Raw genomic sequence first — 17,418 nt, forward strand, 5'->3', positions numbered from 1 at the left:
TCACGGATCATTCTTACAACTTCTTGCTTTACAAACAATTTAATATATATTCTTCAAGAAATAAAACACTTTTTAATAACAATTACAGTTTAATAAAAAAAAATGCTTACACGTTCTTACTTCTAAAATTCTTGTACACTGGATGTTATTTGTTGCGAACATATAATGAAACCTGTATCGTTTTTTTTTAACTGTACATAATTTTTGGTCGCTAATATTCCTTTCATCGTTTCCGTTCCAATTCTGTTTCTAATCTTCGTTATATTGAGATTGAATTGCGAGAACCTTCGGGCATATGATTCTAATAGATTCACGTTAACTTCAAAATTCAAAAAATGTCGACACTGTACCTTTGAAAATGCGTACATAAAGTATAATCGAAAGGAAGAGTAAGCATTATATAAGCGCGTACCGGAAAGCTTTTTAATGTAGACTATTATGACAGTTCTCATACACAACCAGCAAAACTCCCAGTATATTTATATGGATTTTTTTTCTGAGCAAAAAGTAAAAAGTAAAAAATCATGGAAAATCAGGATCTTTTATAAAAATCAGGGAAAATTGAGTGTTTGTCAGGATATCAGGGAGCGTGCCAAAAAGTCTGGGAAATCCTGAAAAATGAGGAAGGTTGGCATCTCTGGTTGCAACTCTCTGTCTTATCCTTAAAATAGAAACAAAAATTTCTATTTGTTTAGGACAATCGAATTTAGACCTTTCGCTATGTTCCAATCGGTCTACGGGAGCTACATTTTTAGTCCTCAATTACATCCCATAGTGTATTTATCGAATCCTAATAAACAAATTTACGTCCTCTGGATATGTCAGGATTTTGTTCTAAAACTGCCACCAAGCGGGTAAATTGCTGTTTTTTTTTATCTTTTCTTTATTAAAAAGCAAGACAAGATTCAAAATGTTTGCAAAAAAGCTCAATAAATCCGAAATTAAACTTACTCTGTTCCGCGTGACTAGCTTTCACCATCTAAAACATAAGTGACAAATATATTTGTTTTTCCCCGTGACGTGACAGTATCGTGATATTCATAATAACACCGAGTTCATCAAAGTTGTCACGACGGATGAACTCTTCTGGATTCTACACACACGGTGGCAGCCGTAATAACGTTGTATACAATTCACTTAGTTTTCACCGTGAAGTGACGCTCGTGATCAGGCCCATTATTTTCATACTAAAAATATGTGCTATAATAATGAGGTCTTTCGAAACAGTCCCAGAATGCAGTTCATGTATTCGCACGTATCACAAAAATAATTAGTTTGGCGTCTTCCGCTTTTTATCTTTACACTAGCTGACCCGGCAAACTTCGTCCCGCCCAAAATTTATTTGTTGTTATCAATACCTCCAAAGCGTTCACGTTTTCTTACTTACGATCATGGGTCCAATCGCAGAACTGTTCATTGATTCATCTTCTAATTGACCTTTTACAATTTACTTTTAACATAAATTTCCTAGGACTTCTACCAAAAAAACTCGTCATTAGAAAAACAGATTATTTTCAGGTACAATTCTCGTCCAAGATTTTCCAACCACTTGCAAATAACATGTTTTTCCGTTACATGGAATAATGTTTGATACAGAAAATATGATAGAATAAAGACAGCCCTAAATCGGACAATTCTTTTTCGAATTTTACTCTTATCAACACATTTGGTGATCCATTTTTATTTAATTAGGTAGTAGAAGATATAGGAGTGCGTTTTATCACATTAAAATCCATTTCCACTTTTGAACAAAAATCAATTTCGTTGGCGCAAACATCAAATGGATTAACAATGCTTGTCTCTGTGGGTTCTGGGTTCGTTTGCTTGATTAATTCTCGAGTTATGCTGAAATTTGTGTTTCATTTATATGGCCACACGTTGTTTTCCATGAAGCCTTCCATCAAGCATGGGTGACAATTTTTCTTTATACTGAATACCGTTATGTATTATACATAGAATCGCCGTTTGGATTCGTTAACACATTCACCAGACATCATAAATCTTTAAGAAAAGAATTAACTGATATATTCTTGCATAAAATACAAAATTAGTATACTTCCTTGTTGTGGTGGCTGAGAGCAGGCAAACGACCGCAAAGGGTTAATATGTTCTCGAATTTTAAGACTAATTAATTTTTTCTCACTGAAATCGGAAGGGATTCGATTTTTAAGAAATGAAATTACGTTGAGCGTACTCGAGTACGTCGATAGTACTCGAGTATTTCATATTACACCATAGATGTCCACTTCAAAATGACAACAATTCCACGTATGAGTTTCATTATCGGTTGAATAAAAGCATGTGTGATAGATGATTTCAACATTCTTGCAATTAACTAAATACCACCATCGGAATTTAATGCAATCCACTCTAATTATGTTATTTGAGCAAACGAAGAACGCAAACTAGAGCGATTCGAACCGATCCAAATCGACAAACTGTTCAATCCTACTACATTGTATAGGATAAATGACATAATTCTCAACTGATTACAAAACATTAAAGCACGCGTCAACGCAGCCACACTTCTCTTCGGGTGAAAAAAGCAATCCCGGGAAGTATCTCCTTTGTGGTCGGTCAGCTGCACCGAGCCGATCGTTTGGTTTGTTCGAGATAAACTTAGAGATGGCAACATTCCACCAGATTCTGGAACCTGATTGGACATTAGAGGCGCCGAAGACGTTATGAAAGAGATCACAATTGGCAGTCCGCAGTCCGTTGGCGAATGGAGCAAAAAGCAAACAGCAGACGAAAAGCTATGCGATACCAACCGCCATCCACGTTCGCTGCGCGTGCGAGTTTTCCCGCTTCAACACGCGTGACGCATGATGAAAAACATTTTAAATGGCATCGAACTGCTGGTCGCTGTTGTCGGCGGACTAATTTGGTCTGTGTGATTACATGATGCATCTCTATATCGGCGTAAGTGTGTACTTGTTACTCCGGTGCCCCATTTGCCCCATTTCAGTATAAAAGTAGGTGAACATTATCAAATTATCAGTCAGAACTGAGCAGTGATACGAGTGAAATCATACAGCTATGAAGCTGATAACTGTTATCCTGAGCGTAGGCTCCGCGATGCTGTTCGCACTCGCGGCTGGTGAATCTACGCAGAATTCAAAAGTACCACAGAAGCGAGCCTTGCTTGGAGGATATGGCTACGGGTTGGGAGGTCTAGGGTCGCTCGCGGCTGCCGAACTAGCGGCACCGGCTATAGCAGCTCCAGCAATCGCTGGTGGATTGTATGGAGGAGGACTTTTGGCAGGAGGCCTCATCGCTGGAGGCGCCATCGCAGGTGGGGCTCTTGCAGCTCCAGCTGTTTCGTTAGCACCAACAATAACCAGGAATATCCATACCCAGTCCACGATTTCTCAGCCATTTCCGGTACCAGTGCCAACCCCAGTGGCAGTACCTGTTCCGCAGCATGTTCCAGTTCCAATCAAGGTTCCCGTTCCCTACACTGTGGATAGACCGGTGCCCCATCCTGTGGCTGTTCCAGTCTCAGTGCCAAGACCCTATCCTGTCCACGTGCCGGTGGACAGACCAGTGGCGATTCCAGTGCCGCAGCCCTATCCTGTTACTATCACCCGGGCAGTTCCGATATCGGTGCCTCAACCAGTGCCAGTACCCCAGCCCATTCCTGTTCCGCAACCTATCCCAGTGCCGCAAGCGGTTCCCGTTCCCATTTCTGGCCCTGCTCTCGGTGTTGGTCCTGTATACGCTGGAGCAGCAGCCCTAGGACCAATCGTGGGAGGAGGAGGTCTCATCGGCAGCGGTATCATCTCCGGCGGAGTTCTCGGCGGTGGTATCATTGGTGGAGGACCGATCATCAGCGGAGGGTCAATCATTAATCCATATCTACAGCACGGTCACATTGGATACGGCCTAGGAGGTCTAGGAATCAAGAAAGTCTATCACTGATAGTTACCTATAGCTTAACGGAACAGTTGATTATTTTTAGGAGTGGATCACTATGTAAAGTAAAATGCATTTTATCCAAAACTGGGTAGTGGAGTAATATAGTTCGTAAGCCTTCAGTTATTCTTTAAATAACATAATTTTCAAGCGCATTTCATCATTGTCCTATTACTATTAAATAGTTGCTTTATTGTATACGATGGTGAAATGAACAATAAAAATATGATACACAAGTGGATAAAATATAGACTGCACTAAAAAGCAAAACACATCTCTTTCTCTATCAACTTTTCTATTTAATTGAAATCGATACAATATAACTGTTAAAATAAGTGTAAAGCTTTCTTCCTTGCTGTGGTGGCTGTGAACAGACAAACAACCACAATGAGTTAAAAATGTTTTAAACTCAAAACATGTCCCCTTCGATATTTTGACGTAGGATTACGCTCAACATGAATATGTGAGGGTAAAATGAAAATTTAAACACTGAATATTTAGGAAAAGTGAAAGATGTAGAATGCTTATAGCTCGAGCATATCTCTAGTATATCGAAAATATGTTTGCATCAATTGATATGAAATATTTTTATGCATCTGTCAAAACAACGAAAAGATTGAATGATTGTAAATGTCAAGTGTTATAAAAACGCGCTAAATTCCACGTTTTGATTGTCCCGATTTGTGCTCCTCAAATTGTATCGACTAAAAGGACAAATCAGGATGACAGCGGAGTACGGTTTCCCGTACTTCCTACGTAGTATGTAGTACGTTTCCCGTTTTCTAAACTAAGGAGCCTGGGAGAATTGACATTCCAAATACATACAGGCCCGATGCCCTTCTGTTCCCACATACATATATGAAGATCGAAATGTGTTTCCCTATCACGGATTTCTGAACCAAGGTACTTGGAGAAATCGGCAATGGTAAATTAGAGACTACTGAACTGCAAAGTTTAAAGCCTCTTAAAAGCAAAGAAAAAGAAAAAAAAGGCAAATACAGCCTGGATATACTCGCTTGAATTCGTGCCAATCGAAATGTGTTTCCCTAAAACCGACTTTCTCGGTTAACAATAGAGCGCGCTATATTTTTTATATTTTTTATGAAAAGCTGAGTTTTTTTCATAATATAATACAACCGAAAATCAGCGAGGTATTATTTTTCATTTTTAAGATATTATTTTGCAAATTTAACATATCTTAAGTCTTCGTTCAATATTCCTATGTGACTAGGTAACAAGACTAAACCTATGCGACTAAAATTCAATCTTTCCGCAAGTGTGACAGTTAGCTTAGGTTAGCATGTTGGATTCAATTTAACATGTCGATCATCTAAATTGGTTCAGTAGCTCAAATGTTATGATTTTTTGCAAAATTTCATTTTTGGATAAGATTTATATAATCAGGTACATAATAAATATAATAATATTTAATAATATAAATAGGATAAAAGGGGAAAAATGGTTTTTTAAACCTCCAGATAGTTGAGTTATGTCTTCAGCAACTTTGTTTCATGAAACTTTGCTGAAGATGTATAATATCTATATATCAGTCCTTCAGAGATATAACTGTTTTTCAGGAGAGACTTTCTCAAAACTAGTTTTTTTAACTTAAGTTATACATAAATTAAATTATTTCAAATCAACATGTTCCACAAAATTTTAGATAACATGAAAATACTTAACTTTGCTCAAGACACTATTAGTGTTAAATGACACATATTTCGTATAAAAAAAATCAAAATTTCAAAACGCAAAAAAAATTGAATTCTCGATGGTAATTTTATTCTACGATATGTCGTGGAACATCATGATAAGATGCACTTTGAGTATTGTTTTTTTCATATTTTCATGTCCAAGCTATTGAGAATGGCTTAAAAAAAAAGAAAAACTACGTTTTTAAACATAGCTCTTATAGTGAACAGAATCAGTAAAAATGTAAACACGAATACAATTCGATCATAGATTTTAGGAAAATGAAAAAAAATAGTAGAAAATAAAAAAGATGGAAGTAAAAAATTCATTGGATATTTTCGAACCGCGCAGTTTTTAAAATTTTCTTCTTTTTTTTTGTACCTCGCAAAGGCGCAGGAACACATTTAAATATGAATGAGAGTAGTACTGAAACTCTAAATCGCAAAAAAAAACAATATTTCAAGACTTTTTAGTACTTCAATTTTAATGAAAATTATTTTTGATAATATTTCTCGATACACCATAATAAGATGCAGTTTAATTTTTTTTTACGTAGGACTACGTCTTTCATTTCTATACCGGGGTGTAAAATCGAAGTTTCGAAAGCGAAAGCGTTACCGGAGACCGAGATTATGAGCGTTAATAGCTCCTGAACAACCGAACGAAATGGTATGATAAACACTTCATTCGAAAGTAAAAAATGTCTACGCGTTATATACTTGTTACTTTTTCATCCAAACACTTGTTTCAATAGCCTTAAAATTGCTTTCAAAACAGGCTATTGAAATCACCAATCGGTATATAAGCGAGTGCCGCTCGGAAATCCACTCAGTTATAATTGAACAGCGATTAGAGCATGTAGTCGCTGTTGTGGTGGAACTAACTTCATTTATCATGAAAGCGCTGATGAACGGTGTCACCAAGAGCCTGTTTATGCACCTTAGGCCAGAAGGGAATCCATCAGGAGGAGAGTGATGCTACAAACGGTTCCGCTTGAGACACCGGAGCAGCCACCACAATGTGTACACGCGCGCAACTATTTTCGTTTGGTTGCCATCCAGCATCGAGAAGATTCCGGAAAGATGTCATCGTTGCTGAAAAATAATCTACCAGTTCCCTTTGGAATTGTAAAATACATTCATGCAAAAGAGTTTATTTTAATGTTTTCTATCCATATAACACCTCGACCAAATACATTTGGTTTCGTGATTTTTCAATTAAGTGCATATAACAGGTGGTTATTGAGTTAGCATTAACCACTGGTGGGCTTCGAGTATCGAGGAGGATCTGGAAAGATGTTATCGTTATCGTCAAGTGTAATTAGCAGGAAAGCTTTTGGAGATTATTCTTCCCCATCAGTAGGATATTTTCGTATCCAATATTGCATGCGCGCGCAACGGCGAATGTTTCGCATCGTGAAAATCATATACAGTGACTCAAATCCGTAATCGTACTCCAAAATGCAGATTCATTCTCCCTTCTTTTTAAAGTCGAAAACAAGCTTTCGGAACATTCTATTTAGATAAAGTTATAGTGTTAGAGTTAAAAGTTTTGCTATTTGTTTTCAGAATAATGGTTTTTATATCTCTAAACATGGCGAATGTATCTGAAAATTGACTCAAACTCATTCCGACACAGATAACGTCCTCAGATTTTTACTGGGATGGATGTCAGAAGATTATGAAGGAATATCAATAACTTTTGAGTTATTATAATGTAACCATGTGCGAACTTGATATGTCTTTAGTTCTGTCTTGTCAAAACTTGAATCCTCAATTCCATCACATTTTGTTGACACTTTGCTTCATATTTCTATTCGGGATGTTCAAGTAAACATTCAGATCCATTACACCATCGATAAAAACCAAATTGAACAAACATAAAGTGTGTAATGTGCTTAGGAAGGGCATCGTGAATGCCCGAGCACAGAGGGACAAACCGTTTCTCAGCAAAAAAAAAATCAGTAACTCCAATCTGATTATTCCAAACAGCATGAAACACATCAATGTCTTACTGGTAAGATGTTATTTCCGTAGATGGGTCCGAATTTGATATTTTTGGCTCCGATGGTTATCGTTTCGTATCGAGGAAGCCAACGATGAATTAAATGTAAAAAAAATCTGGAAGCAACGTTTAAACATGGTTGTGGGGGAGGGATCGTATGAGGGTGCATGTATGAGCAATTTGGTTTTCATCGATGGCGTATTGGATCAGAATGTTTACTTGAACATCCTGGAAGAAAATATGAAGCAAAGTATCAACAAAATGTGATGGAATCGCCCAGAGCTCAAGGCATATAAAGTTAGCACATGGTTACATTACATTATTCCTTATTCCTCTACAATCTTCCGACATCAATCCCAGTAAAAAACTGAGGAAGTTATCTGTGTAGGGAACTTAGAAACCATGAAATTTCTTAAAATAACGATTTTAAAAACCACTTGATGAAAAAACTTTTAAATATTCCTTTTGAATACACCAAAAAACTTGTAGATATGGCCAAAGACAGCTAACGATAGTTGCAATGAACAAGGGATACCATACTAATGATGGAATTCGTACGATTATGAGTTTGAGTCAATTTTCATACATTAGAACATACATTCGCCACTCTTAGAGATACAAAAACTATTATTCTGAAAATAGATAGCAAACCTTTTAACTCTCGTATGACATTATAACTTTATCTAAATAGAATGTTCCGAAAGCTTGCTTGTTAAAAGAAGGGAAAAGAGATCTGCATTTTGGAGTACGTTTACGGATTTGAGTCACTGTAATTTTCAATCGATTAATGCTCAGTCGCTGAATGTTTTAAACTCAGAGGGTTTATTCGCTTCTAGTTTGCCTTCCAAATTGCCATCGTAAACCACACCTTCTCTCGATTCTATCAAGGATAAAAAGCATACTTAAGCAATACTCTGGTGGTGAAAAGCATTCATTTTTTGTGAGGATATCGACAAGACAACATCGTTACTGAACGAACTGAACGAGCTGAACGAGCTGGACAGCGAGGGATCGAGGGATTCATTACCTGGCCTGACTTGACCTGACCTGAAACGCATTCTGTTTGTTTGGAACTGTAAGGGAGCGCAGAAAAGCCGATCCATCAGGAGGAGAAGCAGGGTTGCCACATTTATTTCTGTATAATTTTCTGAAAAAATCTGTATATCTGTATTTTTAGCCAAAAAATCTGTATCCGAAATTTGAGGGAAAACAATGAAAATAAAGGTTTTTTTCACTTTCAACTTATTTTTTTTTATTTATGGGTTGTTAAATTCGTGTCAATACAACAAAATAAAGCATAAAAAAGTTTTTCACCTCTGAATCGTATGATGTTTTTACATGGTTTTGTTGAACTTCGTCTTCAAATTTTCCTTCAACTTCATCCTTGACGCTCTTCCTTGAGTCGAGTTAGTCTTAGTCTCGTGAGTGGTGACAATTGCCTTTACGTTAGCAAAAACCAAAATTAGGTAATACATAGTTTTTCGCTTTTAAAATAGAGTTTACAATTGTGGCAAAAATATTCGCTCAACACATGTTGATGAATGTCATCAAAAATGTCTTACAAATGATATTAGCAATAGATACAAAAATTTCCCATCACGCCTATTGGCATCCAACAGCTGGGACAAAGTTATATCCACTCAACTCACTCAATTTATGCCCCATAAGATTCGACTTGAGTAGCCTGAATTCGTTATCCATGCCTTGTTTTTTACCTGTTTTAGTAGCTTGACACAATTTTGAGGGTTTATCAAGGCTGCAGTTCTGTATCACCAATTCAATATAGAAGTTACGAAAAAATCGATTTGAAGATCAACTTCCTAGATGCATCCAATCTTCTTTCATCTTCTTCTGCATCGATACCAACGCAAACATTCTCAGGCTTCTTCAGAAAGTCTTCAAAATCATTCACATCAAGATCAGCATCAACGAATCGTTGCACGCAGCTCTCCGAACATAAGTTACCCAACATGATCAACAATAACAGTTTTATCTTATAATAAAGTACGCAAAATTGAGAACTTTCTGATTGAAAAGTGCGAATGACGTTATAGTTGTAGAACAATGCTTAGGAACAGTATGATCGGTTTAGTAATAAGATCGTTTAAATGAGTCAATATACAATTGGCGGATTGACTGCGGTCATACATAACTTACAATTCTATCTTACATAACTTAGGTATCTATGTATTCAATGTAATAAACTTAATATTTGAAATTTAATTTTTTTTAAATCTGTAAATTCTGTATTTTTGCTGAAAATCTGTAATTCTGTATATACAGATTCTGTATCTGAAATTTGGCGAAAAATCTGTAAAATACAGAATATTCTGTATATGTGGCAACCCTGAGGAGAAGAGAAGGCGACCAAGAGAGTATCAGCATCGAAAAACATCGGAGACATCGGAGCAGCCGCCACACACACACACATATACGCGCGGAACTAGTTTCGTTTGGTTGCCATCCAGCGTCGAGAAGATTCCGGAAAGATGTTATCGTTGCTGAAAAATAATCTGCCAGTTCCCCTTGGAATTGAAAAAAAAACATTCAAGCGAAAGAGTTTATTTTAATGTTTTCTATCCATATAACACTGCGACCAAATACATTTGGTTTTGTGATTTTTCAATCAAGTGCAATTAACAGGTGGTTATCGAGTTAGCTTCGAGTGAGCTTCGACTTGTGGGCTTCGAGTATCGAGGAGAATCTGGAAAGATGTTATCGTTGTTGCAAAATAACCTGCCAGTTCCCTTGGAATTGAAAAATACATTCAAGCGAAAGAGTTTATTATGTTTTCTATCCATATAATACTGCGACCAAATACATTTGGTTTTGTGATTTTTCAATCAAGTGCGATCAACGTAAGACCACGTCTTTCGGCAATTTATTAGAGGTGCAATGAATCTTAAGAAGGAATTCGAGCTCTACGCACACTGGCAAACGATGTTTTCTCAACAATTTCTCAAACGAGAGATGGGTGTTGTGAGAAAGGATGAGCGAACGCGAAAATTATGTAGACTGATTTGATGCAACAGATATTTTGTCTATTGGAAATGGAATACAAATCATATCACATTACAAGCAATGTATTATGTATACAACTTTCGTGTGATAGCTTCGTTTGCTGAATATTGCGCCTTTAACGTAACGCTCTCGTTTTCGAAGTCCCCCAAATATTATTTTTTTAATTCATTCAGAATTGACTCAGATGCAACTAAAAACAAATGATCACTAAACCAACGATAGTCCTACGTCACCCTTGCGGTTATACCACAGATATAACCCACTTCGTGTTTTTTTTTTCAAATTTTTTATCTCAAACCTATTGAGAATGGCGTGCAAAAGATTGAAAAGTACGTTTTTCACAATAGATCGTACACAATTAACGAGATTGCAGCGTTTACAAAATAAGGTCATGCGTTTGATTTTAGATGTAATAGATACACTTCCTCTAATTTGATGTTGGATGCGCTACAGTGACTATCTATGAAGCAAAGAATTTATTATTTGACAATGGTGCTCATCCTTAAAATTTTAAACGGTATGCTGCCTCGATATTTGTGTGATCGAATTGAAAGAGGAAGTGATGTTCATAGATACAATACTAGAATCGCGGATGATGCAAGAACACCTAACTTTATATTCAGTAGGTCGCAGAACTCGTTATACAAAGGAATAATTTTTTTTCAATTCGATGCCCAGGGAAATAAAACGAGCGGCAACAATGTTTGAGAGAATGTGTATTTCCCACATTAAATCTGTTTTGTAAACAGGGTTTCGAAAATTTTTTGTGAATTAATTTATTTATGTTTACTAATTATTGAGATTTAAAAAAATTTACAGGTATCTCAAACTGCCATGTTCGTACTGATGATGATGATGTTTTTTTATTATATTGTAGATTATTAAAACATAAAAAAATAAAAACGAGCGTTGTCTACGAAAGTTTGAGCCTCGCGCGCGTTTGAGGGGCCTGGACTAATGTTAATAATGAACACAGACAGAAAACTGACACACAATTAAATTTTATGTAGGGTCTGAAGTGGAAACTGGAATTGGGATAGCTCGTTCAGAATTGTCGTAAACTATCTTTCATCTGATGGTTATAACGATTATTTCTGATTGTAGCAGATCTCTTTTATGTTCTAAGTTGAAACTTTTGGATATTGGGTTCAATTCCCAATTAGTTAAGGATCTTCCCGGGTTGGAAATTTTCATGCCTTGGAAAAAACTTTGGGCCTGAAGTTGAGACTATGACTATGTCAAAGTCGATATGGATAGGAACATTGTTTGTTTTCTCGCAGTTTATGCCTATTTTTAATGTTCTATTGATAGATGTTTATGTCTGCAATAGAGCCAGTTCGCTTTGTTTTTGTTTTTATAATACTGGCTTCCTGATATGTTTGAAAATAAATATTATCTATAAGATAAATCGTCCTTTGTAGGGGTATGAGGTGGGCTATCATCATCTTTGTTTTATGTATGGTGAACTACAAATGGGTTCAAAAAATAGTCAACATATTTTATTTGGTACCCTAGAAAATATTTTCATAGAGTAGGTGATTTGGATTGAGGGCATTTTTAACTTTCTTACCCTGCCAGGCCTTTTTGCGCGAAACTAATTAAAATTGTGCCTCGCCGCTGTTTGGGATTTATTTTGAAGACCTATTTTTGGAAACAGTTTAAACTTGTAGAAAAGTTGATAAGCAGTTAATCGACTTACGACAAATACGCATTTTCATAACACTAAAAAAATAAAAAAACACCGCGAACAACAAGGCATCAACAATACAAAATACTCACAGCAAAAATAATTATCAGCTAGAATAGACAAGAGCGTGTCGATGCAATAACTCAAGACTTCTGGACAGTAATTGTGAAAAGCCAACGTTGAGTTTGTATCATGCTGCAATTTTTCTATGTCTACAGTCTAGATTATCAAACCGTCCCACACTAACACCCTTTGCGTTGATTAATGCATTCAGCAATAGTCACATTTGGCGTCAAAAATTAAGCTGTCCTGTACAGGAAAAACCTTTTAGTCGCATAATTGTGCAGTCGTTACGTTTCATGTAGCGGGCTGTTCCGAGAGCCGGAACAACGTTAACATACCCTTCTATTCCTACGATAGCCACGCCGGTTTCTTTTTTTTGTCTTTGCGCAACCCTCGTTGCAACACACCGGCGGCCGGTTCGTTTCGTTGTACCGACAGGTAAAAGTGCGAAAAAATAATCAAATCATTCTCAACTTTGCAAAGACTTATGACGTCCCATTTGACATTGGTCGGTCCCGATGGTCGTTTCGTTGCTCAGCAGATGAAGTAACCGTTTCCAAAATACCACCGGATTGCGTGTTTGTGTATGTGTGTAGCTGTGTATGTGCCGGGATTTATACGAGAGGTGTGTGTGGCTGCGATTTGTTTATGAGTGCAGTAAATACGTACCATCCCCTTGACTTTGGCCCGAGGGCACATTAAAGGAAATATACGAGCGGAAACACCTTTCGGAAACAGTCACTGCCGGGCTGGGATTAAATACGACGAGAGTGAGTTTACACCTGCAATTTTTTTGGAGCATGAAATAAATCTTAGTCTATGTGAATGAGGAAAAACCGTTTCACCGCGCTGTGCAAGCTGACTTTTGCTTTTCGGCCCACGAGGTGTAGAGTTGAAATTTTTTTTCTGATTTTTTTGTTGGTTTTGTCTTTTGCGATGAGTCATGCTGGTTCGCTGGAAACATCTCCATCTAGTCTCCCTTTCATTGAATTTAGGCAGGCTCAAATGTTCAGGATTTGTGTTTTCAGGGGACGGTTTCTCAGTTACCCGAAAACATGTTTCGATCATTATCGATATCACACATTGCTGATTCGTTGGTTTGGATTGGTTCGATGATTCGCTTCGTATTGTAACCAAAATCCTATTCAATAATCCGCTCAAACATAATTTGGCCCCTGTGAGGCTGTTGGAGTACAGTAATGTTAGAAGTTATAAAGCAGCATTCCAATTTTTTTCAAAAATGTGCCAAAAAGGCTCGAAAACCAAAAAAAAATATTGGAGAGGCATTCATAAATTGCATGGAAGATGTGGAAAAGTGTGCGACTTCCAACGTACAAAGGCCCATGAAACGAATTTAGGTGGAAATTTGCATCTAGAGCTGTACAGTTAATCTTGAGACAAAAACTGTCTCGTTACATATGATGGAGGTCTTAGGCGTCGTGCACAAATTACGTAACGCTAAAAATCCGGATTTTGGACCCCCTCCTCCCTACGTAACGCAATTTCCTATCTCTAATACACAGAAAGTTACGCAACCTCGACCCCCCTTCCCCCTTATCGCGTTACGTAATTTGTGCAAGACGCCTTATTTTGAAATTGTAAAAAATAGGGTGACAAAAATTGTAGGTAAAATAAAAAAATCTAACAATTTTATCTTTATAGATAAAGGTAAACATAGTTCGACAATGTTGTAGCCCAGTTGTTCTAAGTAACTTTGTAGAACAAAGTTTTTTTTCTGTTTGTCCTACGTTACATTAGGGTCACAATGAAAAATGTTTTTTTTTTGCTTCAACTTTCATATTTGAAATTCTAAATGCAAATTGTCTTCAGAAGACTATTAAAGCTTGACAAGATAAACAATTTGCGATGCAGAATTTGTAAATATCTCAACCCTACTCAAATTTATCGATATTTCTTCCCCAAAAATACGCCTTCTTCATTTGTTCGTCGTTATTTCAGGGGCAAACATGAAAAATGTTTATTGGCGGTATTTGAAAGGAAATATTTGACTCTACATAATATTAGGTTGGGGAAAAAGGAATCCATTATTTTTGGGCGAAATTCGAAACTATTTTTAATATGCTTGGGATAGTTCGATTTGGGTCAAATATGCACCGTTTTGTTGCCATTCTAAAGGTAGATTCATAATGTCTCTATCATAGAGGTCTTGGTCCTTATTGGCCATAGACTCTAGGAATAGATTTTTACAATCTTCTCTTCATCCCAATTTCTTATCACTCTGGAAATTTTGCAATGCGTGATAAAGGTGGTAATCACTTGGTGCCGGGTCCGGACTATATGGTGGGATGCATGAAAACATCCCAATCAAGCTCTCGGAAATCTGTGGCCTTGCGCTATCCTGATGGAACACAAAACATCTTCTTTTAGCCAGTTTTGAACTTTTCTGGTCAATCGCTAGCTTCAAACGGTACCTTTGTTGATAGCAGAGATCTCAACTTAGAACATTGAACTAAAATAAAAATTTTGAAAAAAAAAAATTGAAAAAAAATTAGAATAAAAAATTTAAAAAATAATTGAAAAATGAATCAAGTTGCATATATCTTACTGTTGCTGTATCGACACCATACACACCAATCGCAATTTCAGCGGCCTGGCTTGCATTTTTGCATTTATAAAAGTAAAAGTGTGAAATGTACCGATTTTTTTCTTGTTGACCTCCATTGTTAACATCCTGTAACTCACAACTGAATGGAACAAACAAAAAACAGCAAAAAAAAAAAAATTTTAGTGTGAAATGTCACCTTTACAACGAGCCTATACTTGAAATTGTATGATCGATATTACGCGAGATATTGATCACTAAAGCCAGTTATCGAGAAAATAATGGATAGCTTTTTCTCCAACCTAATATAAGATTTTCAAAACAATGCTATTTTTTTGTATCTGAGTAAACTTAATTTGAAATCATGAGTTTTTGGTGAAAAATCATCAATAACTGTGAGTAGGATTGAGATTTTTTACCCAAAAAACTGATGATTTTAGAATTAGTTTACTCAAATACAAAAAAAAACATAGTTTTGAAAATCTCATATTATGTAGAGTCAAATATGCCCCTTCAAACGTCACCAATAAACATTTTTTATGTTTTCCCCGGAAAGAACGACGAACAAATAAAAAAAAGTGTAGTTTTGGAGAAGAAATGTCAATAAATTTGAAAAAGGGTTGAGATATCGACAAGTTCTGCATCGCAAAATGTTTGTTTTGGTGAGCTCCAAAAGTTTTCTGAAGACAATTCAGACCAGATTGAATTTTGAATACAAAAGTTAGAGCAAAAAAACATTTTTTTTTGTTCACTATGACCCTAATGTAACTTAGAACAAAAGCGCTTAATGGGTTGTACTGAAAGATAGGAAAAAAAAACTTTGTTCTACAAAGTTAATTAAAATAACTGGGACTACAACATTATTGAATTATAGTTACCTTTATTTATAAAGGTAAGAAAGTTAGATTTTTTTTTTTAATTTTGGTAAACCTATTTTAAAATTAAAATGAACAATCCAACTATCATTCGCTATCCAACTCTTGACGAGTAAAGTTCAGTGTCGGTATTGTGCGTTGCCACTTTTGCTATTGTGCTATTGGTACGAGTGAAGGTCATTGCTGTCCGCTTTCGACCTGACCTTTTGTGAAGTGGAACGAAGGAACAAAGGAAGCAGCGCTTTTGCAGCGAGCCGGATTGCGGCTGTTGAACTGATTCGGCATAACGGGATCGCCATCGCGTGACTGTCGCAAACGGGATTCATCATTACGTGGCTGCGTAAGCTATTCTTGCGCTATTGTGTTGTCTCCGTAGCGCGTAGCCTCTGTCTCTCCCTGATTAGGGCAGTAGAGCGCATTATTGGAACAACTTATATATTAAGGTACACATATTTATTATTAATATTATTATTCAATTCATTTGTTCATTGTTTGATATTATTATCATAATTTTTTTTTTTGCTATTTTTTTTTTAAGATTATTGTTAAAATCAATAATAATTTAGAAATAAGACATAAATTTTTGTAAAATGGAGAATAGTGGAGGATCTCCAGAGATGGAGATCTCCGATAATGAATCTCATATAAGATCTGGGAAAAAACATAAACGAGTCCCTCATAAGGAAGATAATTCTTCTGGGGACGAATCCGCTCATCCTACCAAGCCCCCCTCTAAGAAAATTGCAAGCCTCCCTTCTCAACCCACTGTTACTTCCACTCCCCCTCTCCCATCATCGATTTCGCTTCCCCCTTCTGATGCTTCCGATCCAACCCAATCCTCGTCCTCGTCCTCATCCTCATCCTCGTCCTCGTCCTCGTCTTCCCCCTCTGTTGTCTCCGCTCCACGTGTCAGAGTTTATCCAGAAGATGCACCTGGAACTGGCCCTTGGGTTGTTTTCCTTCGGCCAAAACCGAAAGGAAAAAACCTTAACGTGATTCAGATCATGAAAGATCTGGCCAGATACACTTCTGTATCTGAAATTCGCAGGGTTAGACCGAACAAATTGCGAGTTGTCGTGAATGAACGGAAACACGCAAACGAGATTGTTGCTGATCAACATTTCACTCTCGAATATCGAACATTTATACCCTCCCATAACGTAGAAATTGAGGGGGTGATAACTGAAACGGGTCTGACGAGCGAACAAATAAAAGCAGAAGGAAAAGGCAAGTTCAAGAAGCTCCCCTCAATGGAAGTGAAAATCTTGGACTGTCGCCAACTCGGGAAACTTTCTCATGATGGGGACCAAATTTACCAAATTTACGCCGTCCGACTCGTTTCGAGTCACCTTTGCTGGTGCCGCCCTCCCTGACTACGTTATGGTGGACAAATTGAGACTACCTGTGCGACTCTTCGTGCCAAAGCCCATGACTTGCAACAAATGCAAGTCAGTTGGTCACACTTCGGATTATTGTGCCAACAAGGAGCGCTGTGCCACTTGCGGAGAGCAACATGAGGGGAAATCCTGCAGTGCGACTGAGCATAAATGTCCGTATTGCGGGGGATCCCCACACGAGCTCTCAGTTTGTGAAAATTA

The 17,418-nt window shown here is 37.0% G+C and overlaps 1 protein-coding gene across 1 annotated transcript; it reads left to right on the forward strand.

Moving 5' to 3' along the window:
- Positions 1-3,039: 3,039 nt before the first annotated feature.
- LOC129774160 (tetra-peptide repeat homeobox protein 1-like) lies at positions 3,040-3,921 on the forward strand. Its single transcript, XM_055777856.1, has one exon. The coding sequence runs from the start codon at positions 3,040-3,042 to the stop codon at positions 3,919-3,921; it is 882 nt and encodes a 293-aa protein (XP_055633831.1).
- The last annotated feature ends 13,497 nt before the right edge of the window (positions 3,922-17,418 follow it).

Source organism: Toxorhynchites rutilus, chromosome 3 (assembly GCF_029784135.1).
Source record: "Toxorhynchites rutilus septentrionalis strain SRP chromosome 3, ASM2978413v1, whole genome shotgun sequence".
Taxonomy (NCBI): Eukaryota; Metazoa; Arthropoda; class Insecta; order Diptera; family Culicidae; genus Toxorhynchites; species Toxorhynchites rutilus.

Bases quoted from the DNA above. Each gene is read 5' to 3' on its own strand.
- LOC129774160 (XM_055777856.1), top strand. From the start codon at position 3,040: ATGAAGCTGATAACTGTTATCCTGAGCGTAGGCTCCGCGATGCTGTTC.